Source organism: Pogona vitticeps, chromosome 2, assembly GCF_051106095.1.
Source record: "Pogona vitticeps strain Pit_001003342236 chromosome 2, PviZW2.1, whole genome shotgun sequence".
In the NCBI taxonomy this organism is placed as follows: domain Eukaryota; kingdom Metazoa; phylum Chordata; class Lepidosauria; order Squamata; family Agamidae; genus Pogona; species Pogona vitticeps.
This window is the reverse complement of record NC_135784.1, coordinates 296,435,166-296,457,746: the sequence shown is the minus strand read 5'-3', so window position 1 is coordinate 296,457,746 and position 22,581 is coordinate 296,435,166. Positions and strand designations below refer to the sequence as shown.

Genomic DNA, 22,581 nt, shown 5'->3' with positions numbered 1-22,581 from the left:
GTAGTCTCCAAAATCCTGTGAAGTACTAGTTCCCCCCTGTTCAGCATTGGTTAGTACTGTGTTCATTTCTGGACACTGCACTTTAAGAACAATGCAGAGAAACTGGAACAAGTTCAGAGGAGGGCAGCAAAGATAATCAGAGGACTGGAAACCAGGACGTATGAGGAAAGACTGAAAGAACTGGGCCTGTTTAGCCTGGGGTGGGGAGACTGAGGGGAGGTATGATAGTACTTTTCGAAAAGTTAAAAGGTGGTCATACTGGGGAGGGGCAATATCTGTTCTCAGTCATTCCAGGGTGCAGGACCTGAATAACTGGCTCAAGTTAGAGGGTGAATATCTGGGAAAAAAAAACTTGCTACTGGTTAGAGCAGTACAGCAATGGAACCAATTACCTCAGGAGATTGGTGAGTGCTTCGGTGATGGAGGCATTCAAGAAAACGTTGGAGGCATTCAAGAGCCATCTCTCAGATATATTTTGACTTGGATTCCAGCACTGAGCAGAAGGTTGGGTTCAATGACTTTATATACTCATTCCAACTCCATTATTCTATGATTTCATGATTCTATGAAAAATGATTAGGTAAAGTATTGGAAGATATGTCTGTAAGAGGTGGTTGGCTGAAGTAAATCAATTGAACCCCAATGTTCAGAAGCAGTATTTATATCTGAACACAAGTTGCTGGAGACAAACAACCAAGAAGGGTTATTGTGTTCCTATCCTGATTGGGTCAGGTGGGCAGTCTAAGACGTCTGGGGGAACAAAATTCTTAGGGGAGGGCTCAATGAGACAATCTGGTATCACCTCTCTATTCCTTTATACTTTCTCAGACTGTTGGTCCTTCACCATCAGAAAAGAGAAGAGAGCTTTTAAATAGAAACATTTGATAACTTATCACCCTAATGTTTTCAGGAACTGACTACAAAGCCCTTGATCTCTGCTAACAACAGCAGCAGCAACCGCCTTTCCTTTTAAAATAGGAACTGCAGGGGAGATGAAATCAAAGACAGCACAGGAGCCCTTGGGAAAAGTACAGGTTATATCCTCATGCTTGATGTCATCATGCCCCACTTCCTTCTTTTGGAAAGCATCACTGCTTAAGGAGGATGAAAAAATATGGAGCAGTGGAGAAAGGTGGGGCTGTTTGACACTTTCCTGAATCTTGTTTCTCCTTTTCAAATGACATCATCGCTGGTCACTTTTCTCTGCCTCGACTCCCATAGGAAAGGTGCAACAACATACCACAAACAATCTGCATGGATCCACTGAGAATTTGCATCCAGGAAATCGAGCGTTCCTGAGTGAATTTGCTTTAGCTGATCATACAGGAGTCAGCAGAGATAGAGGGAGAGAGAGGAGGAAATTGGCATTCAGTCCTTGCATGCAGCTTGTTATGGCAGCTTATGCTGCAGCTGCTCAAATGTGTAAGAGGTAGAGCTACCTTAACAAGATGCAAAAAAAGTGCTGATTAGTAATTTTCTCCTCTCTCCCCACTCCCTAGGTGCCCTAGCACAACAATGATAGCCCCGAGTCTTTAAAAAAAGGAACAAGTATTCAAAGTTTCCTTGATGGTCGCTTAATACATTTGGGGAAAACTCACTTGAGAGTGGTTGTGATTTAACACTTAACAACACAGCCAGCCAGAGAACAGGGCTTCGGGATTTGACATGCTCCTTCCTGGTGTCAGTGAAACTGTTCTCTGACATATGACCAGAGGCCAGTGTGTCTAAGAATGCAATCTGAAGAAATGTCACACCCTGCCTTCCTTGGGAAACACACAGTCCAACTTTCCTGCACACAACCAGTATTAGAAGTCTAATCGGCAATTTATTCCTTTATTGCACATACTCTTCAACATTGTCTCAAGCTTGCCCGAACTGATGCAAAGCATTTGCTTGCAAAAAAAGTAGACACCCCAATGGCAGAAGAATAAGAAGAATAAGGCACAGATAGGGAACAGGGACTCTGGGCCAATTCATACTGACCTGTATGTTGTGTAGTCAAGAGAAAATAATATGAATCTGACCATCCCAATCTCAGACAATTTTGTGCATTATTTGCCAATGTTTTGTTGTTTAGTCATTTGTCATTTATCAATGTAGTCACCCTCTAATATGCACATAATTTTGAAAGTCTGTATTGTTTCCATTGTTTAAAACAGCCCCCAAATGAGATGATGATGATGAGACAGATATTTGGCAATATAATGGTGTGAACTTGGCTTTCTTTGGTCCAAATTTAATCATTCCTGGTGCTCCTGGAATGAAAATGGCTCATGCAAAGCACAAATTAATATATTGCGAATATTCTCTGTTGAGATCAATGACATTAGAAATTTGGGGGTGTTCCTGTGAGGGAGGAGAGTGAAATGTTTGCTCCAGCTCTACGAATCTTGTAGACAGCAAGAACCTATTGCTACACCCACCTTTGGCCTCCACCCTTATTCACTGTCAGCCAAGTTGCTATAGCTTAAATACTCCTTAAAATAAAACCCTGCTTCTAATGGAACACCTGTCCTGGATTAGCTACAGTAAATCAGCATCTGTATTTATTTCAGCTCCCACAGAGAGATGAAGGAGAAACATTTTCTAAATAGTTGAAGAGCTTGCTTGAGTGGTCATGAGTGTGAAGAGGACTTGAAGGGAGAGGACAGAGCAAAAAATGAGTTTAGACTTTTCCCAGATACTTGAGAGAGTGACATTTAGTGTGGCTTGGATCAAGTAGTCTAGACACTGGAAGTGGAAAATGTGCAAGTGTGGAAAATTTAGAAGTGGCATGAGAACACACACACACACACACACACACACACACACACACACACACACACACACACACACACACACTAGTGATTCTCAACCCATAGAGAGTGTCACAGAGGCAGCTTATAAGAATTTCAAGGGAAATACGTGAAGTCTGAAAAAACATGTTTTATCTATTTTTTCATTTTGTAAATGGAGAAAACTAATCACACGTATCATTTTCTTACTGTCCAGCTTACTTCATCCTATTGTATACACCTATCGGGATGTGGTGGTGCTGTGGGTTAAACCGCTGAAGCCTCTGTGCTGCAAGGTCAGAAGACCTGCAGTCGTAAGATCGAATCCACGCAACAGAGTGAGTCCCCGTCGCTTGTCCCAGCTCCTGCCAACCTAGTGGTTCAAAAGCATGCAAAATGCAAAATGCGAGTAGATAAATAGGTACCATCACGGTGGGAAGGTAACAGCGTTTTGTGTCTAGTTGCGCTGGCCACGTGACCATGGAAGATTGTCTTCGGACAAAAGCTGGCTCTATGGGTTGGAAATGGAGATGAGCACTGCCCCCTAGTTGGACACGATCGGACAAATTGTCAAGGGGAACCTTTACCTATACACCTATTGTTTTTTCCTTTCTCTTTGGTTATATCTCAGCTGCACTATAATTAATGCAAAAAATATTTAAGGACATTTCCCTCTAAATTTCCAAATGCAATATTTCACATTTAAAATAAAATTACAGAGGAAAGAAAGCTGAAGAAGACATAAGAGTTTTATATTTATCAAACAAGGCCAGGGATTTAAAATATTAAGGTTTGTGTAAATTGCCACAGCTGATTGCAGTTAACTCATGAAGTGATGGACACATTTTGGTTACATATCTGATTGCACAAAATTTATACAAACATCAATAGAATTCTGCCCATCATTTCCCAGTAGGATTCTAGCCTCTAACTGAGACATATATGTCTTTCTCTGTGGATACTTGTGTATGTGCGGAAAGGTGGGGTAGAAGAAGATGAATAGGTGTGTTGTGCTATGTTTCAAGAGGAAAATAACAGTAGATCTATATTAATCCATACTAATAATCTGAAATTTAAGACAAGTTTATCTGAAGAAAGCCTCACTGATTTTGATGTCATCAACTTTCTTGCACAGTGATATTTGTTTTAATATTGTAAGCCACCTTGGATCTTTTTGAGGAGAAATGCAGAGTATAAATATTTTAAATAAATAATAAAATGGAATTACTGCCTTATTCTTATTTACATTTTATGAACCAATTAAAGGGTCACCCCAGTAATGGGATGGTAGAAATGGAGTATGATCTTATTTCCCCTAACATGAGTACCTGGAGAAACATGACCATGAAGATTTCATGGCCGGCAGGTTAAAATAGGAAGAGATGGATGCAAGTCCAAAACACAATGGCTGAAATCCTGTTGCACAGCTCCATGTGTGTAACAGGGATGACAACAACAGGAGTAGCAATTTCCCTCCGATTAAAAGCTATCTTTGGAGATTTTGGAGTGCATGCAGCGTTGTCCAATTGTATATGATCTTTGGGCATCTTGAAATCACCTTTAATTGGCAACTATTTGCATTGAATCAACAGTGATGATGTCATCTTCATTGCACACATGGAGTTGAGCAACAGGATTTCAGCCTCTGTTTCAGGAGTACAGATCTAGGTTTGGACCTGATATCTGCAGTAATCCCATATCAGTAAGTGTCTGTTCACACATAGTCAGTGATGGCTAGAACATTGTGATTGATGGGGCAGAAGGTCCATCACACAATCATTGGCAAAGCCTGGGCTGATAGGCAGTGCCAGGAACACATACACACATATATAAGCCAGGCAAGAAAACATTCATTTTGATAGTCTGGATACTTCCTATTGCTGCTGCCTTGTGCTTCTCCTTCTCCTTCTTCTTTTCTCTTCTCTTCTTTCTTTTACACACACAGAGGAGGAAAGACTGGCTTTTTATCAGGAGAGGAGCACAGAAGGGACACAGCCTCCTGCCTCCAGTAAAGCAAAACTAAAGTACCAGTGGTGCCTCGCTAGGCGATGATAATCCATTCCATTGAAATCGCTGTTTAGCAAAATCATCATCTAGCGAAAAGCATTTCCCCATTGGAATGCATTGAAACCTGCTTAATGCGTTCCAATGGGGAAGAATCGTTGTTGTCTAGCAAAGATTGGCCATAGGAAAGCCACTTTGCGAACCGTGGATCAACTGTTTAAATCGCTGTCTTGCAAAGCTTAGGTCACGAAAACACCTGTTTGTGAGAGCGGAGGGAGCTGTCAAAATCATCATCTAGCAAAAATTGGTTTGCGAAGCAGGGACCAAACATTGTCCAGCGAAATTCCCCCATAGGAATCACTGTTTTGCGAATCGCTATAGCAATCGCAAAAAGCCAATATCTAACGAAAAAACTGTCATGCGAGGCACCACTGTACTGCTTATATACAGTACAGTATATACAGGTTACATATTTTTACCCCCACTGACAAAAGCGAGTTGGGTACTCAGTTTACCAGCATCAAAAGGAAGGAAGCTTGAGTCAACCTCAAGCCGGCTAACTGAGCCCAGAATCAAACTCAGGTTATGAGCAGAGTCTTCACTGCATGAAACTCAGTGGCAGGCACGAGCAGGGTGGCTAGTGTAGGTGGGGACTGAATGGGGCAGCATGATGCTTGCCCTAATGGACCAGCCTCTGTTGCACTACAACATATGCCCTCAAAATAAGTCCTCCCTCTTTGTTTTTATATCAAACAATTTACTATAGAGACATTTTTACAAATTGCACTAATAAAATAAACATAATGGGAAAGCACATCTCTATCCGAAGCATGTACTGTACCCCAACGCAAAAGTCTGTAGTGAAGGAAGTCTCTTCTATTAAATAATGTTTGCATTTTTCTTTCTAGGAATCTTGCATCTATTGAAGACAATAAATAAAAATTGAGAAGAGGAATAATGCACGTTGCTCCTCTGTTATATGTATGGATCATCCATATCTTGCAATTAAATAAATGCAGTTGAACAGCGTAAAGAGCATGCCACTTTTTTTAACATAAAATGATATTCCCAGCTGGAGGAGTGTGTAAAATAACCTTGCTTTGCTTATAATTTTATTTCTTCTTAGACATCATTCTTAATTTCTCATGCTTAATAAAATATTGGACACCTGCCCACCAATGAATCACTTGAGCCAGTGACATCTGAACCATGTTAAAGTGAAGCAGAGTAGAAGAGTGGCACACATCCCTTTCAGGGAAAAGTGGAAAAGATGTGTGCCTGTATGTGTATTCATGTTTCTTAAGAGCTTTCTTACTCTGTGGCCAGCTGTGGCCAGCTGGATCTGAATCACTGTAGTAGTTGAAAGGATGTCAGAAAGCACTCTAAAAGGAGCTTACAAGAAGATTCAAGAATGCAGCTCCAATAGCTTCACATGAACAAATGAAAACCTGAGTGAAAATACATGTCCTTATAGCAAATGCCTTACATCATAATATCAAAGATTTTGGGAGTCCTACCACAGTAAACAGATGTTTTATGAATTTTGCATCCGGCAACTGTTTGTTCATTTCAACTGTTCGATGACACCTATCAGTCACAGTGACAGATCATCTCCCCCCTTATCACAAAAATACACCCATAACAAAAACATGCGGATCACCATAATCACCCAATCTCCTGAAAAGCACAAAAGCTGATCCCACAGCTATAAATACTCAACTACCCCACACACTACAACAGAACACAGACAGAGTTCTGACTCCTGTCCTCTGAAGATGCCAGCCACAGAGACTGGCGAAACATTGGGAAGAAAAACCTTAAGAACACGGCCAAGGAGCCCCAAAAACCCACAACAAGCGTTGTTTGTTCATTTGGTTGAAATGATTAATTAGTCCTATTTCATTCCTTGGAGACAGGTGCTCTGCTTCCATCCTGAACAGCTATCCCACTCAGGATACTCTTCATTCAAATATCTTCCTACTCCATTCTTCATAGGGTACCATCAAGAGGATAATCTACTTTAAATGCTGGTGGCTGCTTTTTTGTTTTGTTTTGTTTTTGAGGAGTGGTGGAGAGCCTCCTTAACAAAAGTGGTAGCTTTGGTTCAACTTCCATTCCCCTCACTTTCAGCCAGGAGTTTAATCCACTGAAGAAGCAAGATTAAAATTGGGGGGAGAGAGCCCTGCACAATTAGCAACATAGATTTCCCTTTTGTTTCACACAGAAATAAATGGCTAGGTCAAGCAATATATAAATTTACCTCAGCTAAATACAGGTGGAAAGAAGGGTTAAACTTGCCTTAACCCTAATACACCAGGAAGATTGGATATTTTAACCCATTACACCCCCCCACTGCCCGAATCCATACAGCTGCTATAATGCATAATCCACACAGGGCCTGTCTAGACAGACATATAGATTAAAATATGGATAACTGTTGGTATGGTTTGATTCAAACCAAATGATGGCATCCACATGGGTTTCTACTTAGTTCAATCCATCCTGCCCCTTAAGAGCTGTTACATACCCTTATGGCACAGCGCTAGGGCATGTATTCTTTTTGGTATGATTCAGTGCAATCCTAATTAGTTTGTTTTCTAATCTGTGAGGATGGTTATCTTACACCCAAATGGAGCTGTAAGTGGTGCTATCTAAGGTGACATCCCTCTGGTGCAATAAGTGGGTTGTGGTATTAAAAGGAAGGATGGAGAAATCCCTTCCTCTGTTTTCTTCTTCTTCTTTTTAATATTTCCCTAACTGATGTAGCACAATTACAAGCCTAATACCATGTTAGATTGATGTATTGTTCTTTCAATATGCCACTTCCTTTAACTAACAAAAGAAAGAAAGAAAGAAAGAAAGAAAGAAAGAAAGAAAGAAAGAAAGAAAGAAAGAAAGAAAGAAAGAAAGAAAGAAAGAAAGAAAGAAAGAAAGAAAGAAAGAAAGAAAGAAAGAAAAGGAAAGACTTCAGCTAGCTGAACAATGGCTGTGAGAAAAGGTAGAGAAGAGAATTAGTTGGGGTATTCGTATATGAATATCCCCTCACAGGTGGTGTTAATGGGGGTCCAGCCCCACTGATGGTCCACTCACTGATCTGACGTGGATGGCACGATTCGACCAATGGCTCCGCAGTACGAGATCCGCTCGCCACTTCTGGCAGGAAGTGGGAGGACAAGCCTCGCTGCAAGATCAAAGAGTGGTAAGCGGATCGCGCACTGCAGAGTCACTGGTAGAATTGCACCATCTGTGTCCACAGTGGATCAGTGAGTGGAACGTCTGGCCCCATGGGGCTGGACCCTCGTTAACGCCACCTGTGCAGGGATATTCGTATACGAATAAGAGTGTAACCCTGTACCTTCTACAGGGAGGTTTAGTTTTCCTTAAACAAAAACTCATCTTCATTTGTTATCATGTTCGCACCAATCCTATTTGTGGTACTGATGGACTAGCCATTGTGATGATTGCAAACATCCCTCTCCATACCCGAGTAGTTTTTTAAATGGCACACGTGGATTTCTTTTTTATGAAAGGACTATACAATCTACCTGTATGTGAGAGAGGGATAGGAACAGGAAGTCAGTGTCAGGGCTTGGCTAGATGGCAAAATTGGACAGGGCTGAATTGGACTAAATAGGATTGCCATTTGGTGTGATCCTTGCATCCACATGTCATACATGCCTCAAACATCCCTATTTGGCCACCTCTATTTAAAGGGAAAAGAAAAAAGAAAGACAAAACCACCCTCCTTGATCCCTCCTGTCTCCTCCTCCTTCTGAGAGAAGCCTTCAGTTTATTTTATCTTTTGGTAAAAGATGCCCCACTAGGTGCTAAAAGAAAAAAAAACATTTGATTCCTTCCTCTGTCCATCCACAGGGGAGCAGAGGAAGTTATTAATTTTCCAAAATTGTTAACTGGCTAAGCTGTTTGTTTAAGCCACTTAATGATACTGGGAAACTGGAAGCAGATGGGAAATTGAAAGCAGCAAGCCATCCACTTTGGTTTGATCCCAGTGATTGCATGTGTTGGAACTGAACCAAAATGGAGCCATCCTACCCACACCTAAAAAAGAATAGCCCTGACAGAGAGCCAGAAAGATGCAGGTAGAAACACCCTAGGGACAAGCTGCTCTGCACTGGCACATATATCATGTGATTGCAGGGAAAGGGAACAAACCAGTCCGCGCCCAGAGCAGACCAAACAGCAGGACAAATCCCTGTGTAACTGCACCTTCAGATTTAGAGCATGTATGTATGTAATTTGAAGAGCAAAGCTGAGCTTACTTCAGAACAAGGAAAAAAAACACATCCCTACTTCTGAAGAATGCTTGTGCATACGGCTTTTGTGCTGCCTCCTCTAGCCTTGTCCTTCCATCTGTGTTAGACTACAATACCTATCATCTCCAACTAAATTGATCAAGGTTGCTGTGGTGCAACCTCAATGAGCCAACAAGGATTTATTATGAAAACAGAAAAGTACACAAATAACTCAGCTTCTTGAGCTGGTGCCCTGGAAACCCTGTCCATCAGCCAAATGAATCTGCACTTCACTGACACCGCTGACCTTTTGGCAAGCTTGAGAAATGGCACTTCATCATGTTAGGCCTGTCACCAACATGACTATGAAGTGGGGACACTGTGTGGGAGTATGCACACACTCTCCCTGAGGTGCAGGTATGTTATGATTCCTAAGTATGCTGGTTTCAAAAGTGCTATCTGATGACTTGCTTATAGCAAGGATCTGGATTGGCTGGGGGACCAGTACCATTCCCTCATTTTGACATATGATCAGAGAAGGTAAAACAATCTAAAATACATTCGTTGTTATTGTTGAGATACCTACGTATACCTTGTTTCTGTGCAGTAAAGACCTGCAGCGATAAAGCAGATTGTACTGTAAAACTTGCACAATTGCTCTGTATCATCAGCAGACCTGGGCTTTATTTATTTAATTCTTCATTTCGCCCCCCCCCCCTCTGAAGTGGTGTCCTCTAAAAGCTCCCATCACCATCCTAGTCTTGCAAACTATCCTTTTCAGAATTTATTAGAATTCATTTTCATATATAGGTCTTGTAAACATAAGAGCCATTGCTTACCTTATTGAACCAATTAATCTCATGTTCCACTAATCTGTTCCTCTTTTCTGCTGCCTTCAGCATCTCACAGTGCTACTGTTTCATCCAGTAAAAAAAAAATTAACGATACTATGGTCATTAATATAATGATATTTCAAACAATGGGGAAGGGAATGGAAAGGCCTCAGCTATCATTTGTTACAAACACACGCTGCCTCGGAAATGAGCTACATCAGATTGTGTGTCAACCTACACCAAATGAAAAGGTCCATTTTCCTCTGAGAAGGTCAATTCTTAGGGCCAGTCTTTTCTAATCAACAGAGAACTCCTGTGACTCCCACAGCATGAAAAGGAGCTTCTATAGTTGGAAAACTATTATAAGAAAAATACCCAGAGAACTATAGTGCTACCCTATTTGATGCTAAATATTACACAGGATTTTAAAGAAGAAAAGTAAACATCTATTCGAATCCAAGGATATTAGAATGCCCTACCAAACACACACAGCAGAATTAACTGCTTAAACATTTTTATCCTTGTGATTTTACTATCATTGTTTATGGAACAGCTTCTTAATCCAATGAATGATATAAAATATGATATAAAATGATATAAAATTTCATGTTATTTAATTCTAGATGCCAAGGCAGTTATTATGGGTGCCAACGTAGAAAAAGCTAGTTACAATAGGTTGTAAACATACCTCAACTGTAGACTCCATTTAGATATTTTTTAAAAACTGTACTGATTGATTAAGATTTCCTCTTAGTGACTCCTTTCTCTAAGGCGCCATATGTATTCATAGAAATCATTCCCTATCTTAGCCTATTACTTCAAAAAATTATTTTAGAACTGGATTTCTGAATGCTGATTCAGACTGTAGGTCATATCTGTGGGTAAGTAGTTCTAGTTATGTTATTCACACAGGAGAGAAATGAGTCATTCAAAGGTCCATTACATACTGTACCTGAAAAGGGAAGCAAAATCTTTCCCGAAGTTGTTAGGCTACTCAGAACCCACATATTTTAATGCAGGAAAAGAGACGGTGACCATTCCAAGAAGGGGTGTGATTAACATGTGCCCCAGATGCTGTTGAACTATGGCTTCCATCATCACTAACCATCAGCTATGATGGTTAAGGCTAAGCTAAGATAGCACAGACCAGACAGACATCCCGAGAACCCATAATGTAAGACATTATGGAGCTGGGTATATGTAAATAACTAATAAGGCAGTTTTGAGAAGGTAAGAAGAGATCAATGCAACATTGAGAGGAAAGAGCAGAATTTATAATCGTTATGCTTTCAGAATTGAAGCAACTTTCATTTATAAATTATTCCCAACACCTAAGGCTCTGTTAATCTCCACCTGTCCATTTATTCCACACAGGATTGAGAAACGTTGGCCTGTCGCAAAGAGAAAAAGACTGTTGGAATACAACACATGGCATTGATTCCGTGTCAGGTTTCTCTTTCCAGCTGTCTACATGTCCCATTAGTGCTACTTACTACTATCAGGTCCTCCCCCCACCTGCCCTCTCTCTATAATTAGGATAGCTTATGGTTATCTGGGCCTTTTTTAAAAACCAGATTTCGTTAACAGCAGTAGCTGTCAATCACACAGGCTTCAATGATGAAGTCCTTCAGGATCCACATTCTTTCAAGACAAGTAGGAAAAAAGCACATTAAAGTAACTGATATGCAATATGATTTTTTTTAAAAAAAATTCTTACCATAAGTGCTGCATTTTCATTTGGCATTCGGGTTCCCTCTGATAGGCCTGGGATCCATTTGCCTTCATGTGGGCTACTTTTATCTTTTCCTTCACCATGATATAAACCAATTTGGTTCAGTGTGTTTGAAGCATTTGCTACCTCCTGCTCTCCTTTGTGTGAAATACTTGCTCCCAGTCCATGAAGCTGTGCAGCTGTATCTGAATAGTTCTTTTCCTTCTGAACTGTATAAATTTCAGAGGTGTGAAGCTCTTTGGGATGTAGAAGGTTCAGACCATCTTTTGATGTCCTTGTCGGGCTCACTACGCCAAGACTGGTTTTCCCTTCGGTCGGTTTCTTTCGGACTTTCGTTAACCGTTGCAAGTTTTTCCGGGAGGCTTGTTTGCTGGCTGTCCTGGAAGAGCCAGCAAAGTCGCAAGGGAAGCATTTCATCTCTGAAATCCCATTTTCTGTTCCATGTGAATGAACAGCGTCCACAGCTGAAGGATTATGGCCACTGTTTTCTTCTTCAGCTCTGGGGTAATCGTTTTCAATTGCCGTGGAAGCCACAGGCAGTTTGTACTTCTCTTTGTCCTTCATAGTGGAAGTTTTACTTTGCTGGTGTCCAACCATGAGAGTCATTTCTGTTTGCAAGGTTGATGGATTGTATGCAGCGAGGTCACTCCTGACAGCTACTTCTTTGGATTTTGACTGATGATCACAGAAGCCAATGGTGGCATCCATAGGCACAGTGTTATCCGACACTTGACGCAGGCGAGGCATGTCACCAAGAAAGTAAGCACAGCCGTCACACTCACTACCCAATATGAACTCACCTTCCTCATCCTCACTTTCCAACAGAAATCTCAGCTTCTCTTCCCAGTTTTGATATGCTTCCTCTGTCATCAAGTCAGAACATTCCAAGTATTCAAGGTTATCATCGTCATCATCAGACTCCTCAAATGTAATAAAGCTTTTGCCTAGATAAATCTCAACATTATTGTCAACATTTGCAGAGGCAGCCTCTGAAAAGTCGGTCTGATTTTCTAGAAGAGCCCCCGCATGATTCCCAGACAGTGTGTCTTTTTCCAGAAGTTTACTGAAGCAAACCTTTTCATGTGTCTTGGCATATTCCGTCGTCTGACAAGCAGCTAAGACTTCAGCATTAAAGGAACAGCTGTCTGTATGATCAGTTATTTGATTTGATAGCTTGGAATCCACTTGTGAATTGCTGGATTCATCTACTGTGCATTCAGTGTCCCTCGTCCACACTTCATCATAAATTAAGAGATCAGATGTATTTTGTGACACACTCAAAATGCTGCCATTGTTTGTCTTCACACCGGGTGTGCTTTTAGTTTGGATTTTATCTCCCAAGCAATGGGTATGACTGTGCTGGTATTCATATTCTGTTGAATGGGAAAACATTTGCTCTGAATCTGCAGATAAACCACTGTGTTCTAGCTGTGGAAGTGCTAGTGAACCTGAAGAGAGGAAACACTCATGGACTAAATATTTTCCCCCCGCTAATGGTTCTTTATTTTCTGTGCTTGCATTGGAATTTCCCTGTTGACACGCAGTTCCTTCACCTGCCTTGCAAGTTTCTATATTATCCTCAGAACTATGGATTAATGTTTGACATACTTCTGATTTGCCACCCGACGTCACTTTAAGAAAAGCTGAAGACTGAATAGTCCCAAAACAGTTTTTAGCCACAATCTGATACACTCCAGAATGTTGCTCTCTGCACCTGTGAATATAAATTATAGAGCTTAAATATTAAACATCTATAATATTGAAATTAAATGCAGTCATATGAATATACTTATAATATATATATTTCCAACCAACAGTTCAAATGATCAAAAAGAAGAGGTATTCTTGACTGAAAAACAATAAAACTTTGGCTGCCTAACACGATATAACAGTATGATACTCACATATCACGGATCAAATGAAAGAGCTGTAGTGCCTCATATTTACACATTTTTAATATATTGAACATTCTGCTTTTCAGTTCCCAAATACCCTATAGGCAGCCTTAAAAAAAAGAATTGAAAACAATATAAAGCAATTTTAAAAACAGTACATATTCACAAACCAAAAATATAGCTATTATTGAAAGTGAACGTTGTAGCTTTAGTAGCATATTAATAAAAGTCGCTTCTGACTTGTAGCCTGAATTAACTATCTCCAAAAAGTTCTGCCACGAACAGCCCTGCTCAGATCTTGCAAGCTAAATGTTGTGGCTTCCTTTATTGAGCTAATGCATCTCATGTTCAGTCTTCCTCTTTTGCCTTCCGCTTTTCCTATCATAATTGTCTTTCACAGTGAGTCCTGTTGTCTCATGACGGCCTTAATTTAGACATTTAAGCTTCTAGTAAGAGTTCAGGCTTAATTTGTACTAGTACTCACTTAACTGTCTTTCTAGCACCCATGGCATCTGTAAAAACTTTCCTCCAAGTCAATTTCACCCTCTGTTTTTTTTCATTGTTCAGCTTTCACAAATCTATATGATAACTGAGAACACCACTGTATGGGTGATCTTGGCTTTAGTCTCCATGACACAGCTGTACGCTTACACTGTAGGAGTTCTTCAAATTCTTGAACTGATGTCCTTCCAAGTCAGTCATCTTCTGATTTCTTGGCTGCACTCTCCATCTGGACTGATAATTGAACATCCTTAATGATTTCTCAATTGTCAATATTAAATTTATAAAGCAAGCCAAAGCAAGGTCATCTATATGACAGTGTTTCTGATGATTATATACAAATGTGAAAGCAAGACAGTGAATACAAGCTGACAGGGAAAAATAGCTCATTTGAAATGTGGATGAGAGCTTTATGGATACTGCAACTGACATCACTAAACTCAGGCTATTATACTTTGGGCATACCATGAAAAGACATGTCTCACTGGAAAATCCAATCATGTAGGAAGAGTTGAAGGCAGCAGGAAAAGCGGAATGCCAAATATGACACGGATTGACTCAAAACAGGGATCACCACCTTATGTTTGCAAGACCTGAACAAGACTATTAATCACAGGATGGGGTATTTTGGTAGTCATTAATTCATAGAATTTCTCTAAATTGGAAGTGACTTGACAACACATAACAACAACGTGTTGTAATCTGCAGGTATTAATTATTCCTCTTTCCTGCATCAGCATTCACTCCTTCATCTGAATTTGAATCTTGGATGCACCCTTTAGTGTGTTAAGGGGTTTAAATGTGTCAGGGAAACAGACAGCAATACCATAAGGATGCTAAGGTCTTCCAAGAGTCTGGATTTAGGTGGAATGATCAAAGTGGAGATGCAAAACTAAGGTGCATTCAAAGTCTTCAGGAATTAATGTTCGCATCAGCAGGAGAAAACTGACAATTACAGTGGTGATGCAGGCTGAGAAATTCTTGAAGGGCAGAATGGAAGATGGATTGCTCATGGACAACAGCAGTGGTACTCAAACAAATTCCTGCTAGCACTGTGCAGAAAAAGGCAGTGATAAATTACTTTAAAGTATTTTATACTTCAAAGATCCAGTGATGAGACATTTGCTAATATTCACCAAACCTTTTATTCTTAATGGCTGGGAATTTCATGACAGATAACTTGACCAAGCAACATTTATTGTGTGTGCTTATGAGTGGTTTCTTTGAACCAATTTCTTCAGTTTCTTGCAAATGTTTCTTCTGGTTACACTTCACACCTAGATCAAATACTTCTTTTGTGTCCATCCCCAGGAATTCTTATTTTGGAAAGAGAAGAGCACTGACTATAGAAACAACTCTGTACTACGATTGCTTCTGGGTAGTACTTTTCCGTCTGATCCCATACTATTATCCCAAGCAGCAAACAACAAAATTGTATGCATCCTGAAAAGAAAACATGTGCACACCAGTAGCTATGTACATATGTACATCACGCTAAGTCATGAATGAGCAGGACTGAGCTATATACCCCTCCTGCTTCCTTCTCTCACATAAGATGAGTTTGTAGGTGTTTACATCCATTTTCCCCCATTATTTTGCTGCCTGGATCAAGAAACTGTACTTAATCTTATCTGTAGTCGATCTGCAAGCGAGATCTGAAGGCCTTAGGAATAGACCTCAACAGATGGGAAACCCTGACATTTGAGCGTTCAGTTCAGCTGCAGTTAATCACAAATGTAAGCTAGAGCTTTCAAATTTCTTCTTCCGTGCAGATAGAAGGAAAGGATATGTGGAGAGTGATCACTTTGGTCTGTCTCTGTTTGTTTGTATTGTGTTAAATATCGTTTATCAGCTTAACATAGAAATCTTTCTTTCTTAAGCCCTGTGAATCTCTTTTCAAAAATTCTCTAATAGCACCTGCAACTGGCAGTGTGATTTCAAATTAAGTTAAGGGATGTTTGCCCGGTATTATGTGTGATGTGTGTTGTTGTTGTTTAGTCGTTAACTCGTGTCTGACTCTTCATGACCCCATGGACCAGAGCACACCAGGCCCTCCTGTCTTCCACTGCGTCCCGGAGTTGGGTCAAATTCATGTTGGTAGCTTCGATGAACTCTCCACTATGGCTTGTCCATCTTGGGTGTCCCTGCACAACATAGCCCATAGCTTCTCTGAATTACTCAAGCCCCTTCACCACGACAAGGCAGCAATCCATGAAGGAGTGTGAGATTTGTACAGCTGCAGAAATATCTTCTTTGGAAGTAAGTGGAATAGGAATCTCTTTTGATAATATTAATTCAGCATTTGTACAGTACTTTACAGTTTGTAGCTAGCTGGCTGGTATCTGGCTGTGGAGCCAGAGGTTGGGAGTTCAATTCCCCACCGTGCATCCTAGAAGAGCCAGCCTGTGTGGCCTTGGGCAAGCTGCAGAGTTCCAGGGTGTACCCAGAAGAAAGGAATGGAAAACCACCTCTAAATATTCTCTACCTGAAAAATTCTGGAAAGGGTCAACAGAAGTCAAAATTGACTTGAAAGAGTCTTGAATGGGCAACCATTGTGTTATTTCATAAATGTCACTGAGGAGATGAATAGTTTGCAGCTACTTACCAAGTTACTTACCAAGTACCAATAAACCCTCCTTACAGCTGAAATCATATTAGCATACAAGAGACACAACTGAGATAAAAAAATTGTTAGAGAAAGCAGACTTGCAAACATAGAACATGTTTACATCATAAAGACAAACTGCAAAACAAAGCAAGCTCATCTGTAAATTCTGGGACATAAGAAACACTCTTGCTGTGGCAATAGCACATAAACAGCACCTAAAGAATTCTCTCTTGTAATGACAAGTGACCTGAAACATTTAGTCTGTTACTGAAGAGACACAAGACTGGAACCAATAACTTCCTGGTTTGCTCTCTCAGTGGATGTGACTACTTTGCAATTTACCCTGCAGTTTGTGCAGGAGGCTGACACAATCAAATATGATGTATTTTTTTGTCAACTATATGATGCAAAGTTTACTGCAAGTATTTCCAGGTGTTTAAAATGATCACCCATCACCTTTTATTTATTCAGCAGGGGCTACAACTTTTTTTGGAACAATTCCACTTATATCATTTTTTTCAAGTTTCTGGCATGTGTGGTCACCTATCTTGATTTCTTAGGGTGTGGCGGGCATATCCTAGCATGACCTTAATAGAGAGAATAGTAGGATATTGATATTGTGAGACTGTCGTGCTTATCTGGCATAGCGCTATGTCAGATTAGAACTTTTCCCCCCTGCTGATGTTCCTGCTGTACTGGCATAGTGCACTCCACTGAAGGATATGCAGGATATGCAGGAACATTCCCTCTAGTTAGTGTATTATTTCTCTCCTCTTGACAACATTAAAACTCAGACTACCTAGTGGGCTATCTCTATACCTTACAGACATGACTTAAGCGTGCAATTATTGCAATCTCTTTCTCTTTCTCTCTCTGGCACATACAGAAGACAGGAAGGAGAGAGGGCAATATTGAGCCATTTGTCCTCCTTTTTAATATCAATTCAGCACTGTTTCACTATTAAACTGGTGGTAGTGGGGAGAGAAAGGATGAATGAAGTGAAATAATAAAATTAATGGGTGGGGAATAGGGTGGTGTTGATAGGATCAGATGGATCTGTGTGAAAATTTTAGAAAGTGGAATGTTCTGTGTTGATTTTTGAACAGAGATAGATAATTTCTCTGTGAATGACTGCAGTGATTTTAGGAGCAGAAACAGGTATTTTAAAATGTCGGATCAACCCAAACACATGCAGGATAACTTGCCTATGCAGTTACACCCTCAGTCTTCAGCAGTCCAATTCTCTTCTTATTTCTTAAAAATCCCATTGCATTTCCCTGCTTCCAAAGGAAGTAGAGGATTGCAGTGAGACTGAAATGTATGCACACTTATTTAGTTAGAAGTTGATCCCATTGAACTCTGCAGGGATTACTCCACCATAAACAAAATGTACATAGTTCCATTTTGCTGATAATCCTCACTTTACCATGGTGAGAACAGGACTGAAGCTTTAGATTCATTTCTGGGAGTGCTCAAGAAGCCAAGTAAAGAATGAGAAAATGAGTAGCACATTACCCAAAGAGATGCAAGATGCAGTACAAATCATCCTCTATTGTTTTGCAGCCAGAAATATCCTCTTTATTGATATCTTGTCCATTCTTGTACCAATTTATCTTAGGTTTGGGGTTGCCTGTAAACAAGAGAGTGAGAAACATCATAGAACAATATCCTACAATCAACTAAATTCTGACTTATGGCAATTCCTTCTGTGTCTTCTAGACCCTTTGTATACAGAAAGTAGTCAGAAGTGGTTTGCCGTTCTGTTCTTCTAGAGGTGTTCTTGGATTCTGCACTTTGCGTAAGGTTACACAGGGTAGCTCTTCTCCTGGGAGGGAGGCACAGTGGGGAATTGACTCTACTGCCAGGTACCTAGCCATTTATGTGGGGCTACTATATTTTAAAAAAGCAGATTCCGTATTTGTTATAGGTAGGGAACTAATGTGTGTGTGGGAACTCCTCTTAAAATTGTACTACCAATGAACATCTACAGTGTGACCACACCTGGAATATCATCTACAGTTGTGGTCACCGTATCTGAAAAAGGATGTTGTAAAGCTAGGAGAAGTGTGGAAAATACAAGTTACAACATTTAGAGCCATTTAGCTTAGGGAAAAATATGACTAAGGGAAGATATTATACAAGTGTATAAATTAAGGTCTGTACATTCTAACATAGTAATATAGAGAAAATGGTAGAAAGAAAGTGCTTAGGGAGATGTTTTAACATCATAATAAAATGATCATTCAATATACCTAAATGCAGAACGGGAATCATGGTAAATTAAATGTACTTCTTCAAACATCACATAATTAAACTGAGGAATTGACAGCCAAAATATATAGTGATGCTTACATATAACTCAGGAGGACTGTAAAGCAGGTGTGATAAATGTATGGAGTTTAGGGCCATCAATGGTTAGTAGAAGGAGCTTCATAGTGTAGTGCTTAAACTTCAGTACTGCAGCCAAAACTCCACTCATTCCCTGGGTTCAATCCCAGTTAGTCAGCTCAAGGTTCACTCCGCCTTCCATCCTTCTGAAGTTGGTAAATTGAGTACCCAGCTCTCTCTCTCTCTCTCTCTCTCTCTCTGTGTGTGTGTGTGTGTGTGTGTGAGTGAGTGAATGTGTAGCCTGCATAATTAAATTGTTAACCTCCCAGAGAGTGCAAATGCTAGGAGGTGGTATGTAAGTGGCACACTTTGCTTTTGTTTTTTGTCAGGTTGCTAATATTTAACCTTCAGTATCAGGCATAGTACGTCATGTTCTCATCCTCTCTACACTCTCAGCATGAGGTGTGATAACCCTGGTTTCAGATCCTTGTTGAAAACTAACCCTACCAGTTGGGGTGACCACTTAGGAACTGCTGAGAAAGAGGATGTACAACACCAAAATAGAGAACAAGGATTTCCATGAAATGTGCATATAGTAATTATACATACAGAAAGAGTTTGTTGCTATAATTTAAATAAAAATGATATCCTTCTATCATACGGGAGAAGACTGTAAAGATATAACCTATGTGTCTGCTCAGCCTGTTGTCCAGCTGCTAATTGCTGATCGTCAAGTTAATGACCTCTTCTTTCCTTTCTTACAGTTATTTTGGTTGTATTTTTAGTTTTCATTCTTTTCAGTGTCTGGCATATTTGGTGATCCGGAGGAACCTCTTCCAATGTGTGCCTTCTGGACATGTTTGACTATGGTTCCCCTGTGTCCGTGGGAAATGTAGTTCAGCACATATCGGAGGCACCAAGTTAAAGAAAGCTGTTCTAGAAGATGGGTTGGCAGTGAATAATTAACCCATTATGCCTGGATACGTTTCAGCCATAACCTTCTATATAAAGGTCTCCAGTTTGTTTCAACTTCTTGTGTGTTCTGTGTTGTCAAGTCAGAACTGACTTACAGCAACCCTGACAGGGCTTTCATTAAACAAGATATTTAAGGAGTGATTTTTACCAGTTTTACTACCTCAATCATTTTCCATGGCCAAGCGGGGATTTGAACCTTGTTCTTCAGAGCACTTGTCCATCATATCCATACTATACCATACTACAGTATACTATACTGGGAATCTTCAGAATGGAACTTCTCCTTAGTGAGCCATTTTCCCAGTCATTTAGAGACACCAGTTTGAAATATCTCTTAAAAGTGATCATCACTGAATTCATTTCAATTAATAAATAAAGTAAAACATTTATCTAAGAATTACCCCATGGTGCTTACCAGATATTTTGCAGCAGAACTTTACATCTCCATTTGCCGGCACAGACACTGATGACAATGTAGATAAAAAACGAGGTGCACTCTTAGTGGCAGCTAAATCCAAGCCTGACATCACACTGACCTGGAAGTAAAATAAAAGTTTAAGAAGCTGAATGAATGCCTTTTAAGGGCCAGCTAACACAATGAAGCTTTTTTGTTTCCTGAGCATCCCATGACATAAAATGACAGCGCCAGAGTCATTTCATGTCTATGCATTTTTCAGTTGTGGCCAACACAGGAATTAAAATTAAATGTTTTGTTGCACAGGGAAACCCCTATTTTAGCATCTACTAGATATGATCTAAATGCATTTACCCAACAATCTTTGTGTAGTTCAAGGGTAAACAATAATAGTATCCAACATGTCACATCCCTGTACACACTTGTTATCACACAAAGGATCATAGTTCAAGGCTCCTATTTATCTACCAGAAGTTCCAAATATCTGTGGACTATTGCACTGCACCAAAGAATTTCAGATAAAGATCAGGCTATGCTTTACAGATGACAGCAAAGTCTTTGTGTGTGGATCATGAGAAGCTATGGATTGAAAGAAATGGCTGGGTCTCAACACTTGATTGTCCTTGTATTGTGTACACGAAACTACCATGAGGATGGAATATGGAGAGACAGAATGGTTTCCTATAGTCAAAGGTGTCAGACAAGGGTGTGTTTTATTTCCCTTTCTGTCAAATCTATGCACAGAACATATACGGAAAGCTGTACTAGATTCAGATAACTGAGGAATGAAAATTGGTGGAAGAAACATCAGTCATTTAAGATATGCAGATGACACCATCTTACCAGCAGAGAGCAACAACAATTGGAAACAATGTATAATGAAAGTGAAAGAAAACACTGCCAAAGCAAGTCTGCAGTTGAACTTTAAGCAGACAAAAATCATGGCTACAGAAGAATAATTTTAATGTTGATAGTGAAGAAATTTAAATTGTTAAAGATTTTGTATACCGTAGTTATTTCCCCCCTTTTTTGTCTTTGTTATATTATTGTTTATTATTAAAATAAAATAAACAAAAATAACAACAGACCTTGTTTCCTTTTTTGCCTGCAACAAATAAAAAACAATCAAAACAGCTATATGCATTCAAATTGTTCCTGTTATTTTCTTCTTAAGAATTATTTCAGTTGTTATCTAATATTTTGAAATAGAAGCACTGCCTCTCCAAACAAGAACCAGGTTAATGTTATGTCAATGCATAATGTGATTCTGTGTCATCAACTCAGTTCCTACATATGGCAATCTTTTCAAAGTTTTCTAGGTAGAGATTAGTCAGAAGTGGTTTGCCATTCCCTCCTTCGGGGGCTATTTTGGGATTGTGCAACTTGCCCAAGGCCTCACAAGTTGGCTTTTCTGGGATACACAGTGGTGAACTGAACTCTGACACTGAGCTAGCTAGCCAACTACCAGGTTATGCTGAAGGGACATTTACCTATAATGCTCCCTAATCTAAGCTGTATTCATTTGCAAAAGCATTTGCTGAAACCGATTTTGTGTGAGCTGGAAAATGACAAAACATTGAAAAGTTTTTTTTTAATTTGCCAAAGAAACTGGCATAGTAATTAAAGGTCCTAGAGGTATATTTCTTTAGAATCCCCATGGTCTCCAGACCAAATATGAGTTTGGGGGGAGTGATTTCATCGGGATCATTGTATGCAAGGAAAGGATTAAACCCAGCTCCATATACACTATGTCCACTATGACTACTAATTTTAACGTGGGAGAAGCAAGGATGTGTTTAATCAAACTACTCCTTTAATGTATAGACATGGATATGTGCATATTTTAGAACTGAGGCCCTGTAACTGAAGGCTCAATCATATTTAACAAAAGAACACTTGTTAAATTGATTCGTATTACATTTAGGTCAGATGGAAGAAAGTACTTCTTCATACAGTACATAATGAAATTTAATGACAGAAAATTCAAGGACATAAGAATTTTTAAAATAATTGGACATATCACTGGAGGAGAGATTTATCAGTGACTATTAGCAGTTCAAGTGGACGTGGTGGCGCTGTGGGCTAAACCGCAGAAGCCTGTGCTACAGGGTCAGAAGATCCGGCAGTCGTAAGATCAAATCCACGCAACGGAATGAGCACCCGTCGCTTGTCCCAGCTCCCGCCAACCTAGCAGTTCGAAAGCATGCAAATGCAAGTAGATAAATAGGGACCACCTCGGTGGGAAGGTAAACAGCGTTCCGTG

The 22,581-nt window shown here is 39.9% G+C and overlaps 1 protein-coding gene across 1 annotated transcript in view; it reads right to left on the bottom strand.

Annotated features, from left to right (window-relative positions):
* ALPK2 (alpha kinase 2) overlaps nucleotides 1-22,372 on the bottom strand; it is a 71,680-nt gene extending 49,308 nt beyond the window's left edge. Inside the window, exon 1 of the mRNA XM_078385185.1 lies at nucleotides 11,582-22,372. Coding sequence (XP_078241311.1) covers nucleotides 11,582-12,988 — 1,407 coding nt within the window. The 5' untranslated portion in view covers nucleotides 12,989-22,372. The remainder of the gene's footprint in view (nucleotides 1-11,581) is intronic.
* Between the last annotated feature and the right edge of the window lie 209 nt (nucleotides 22,373-22,581).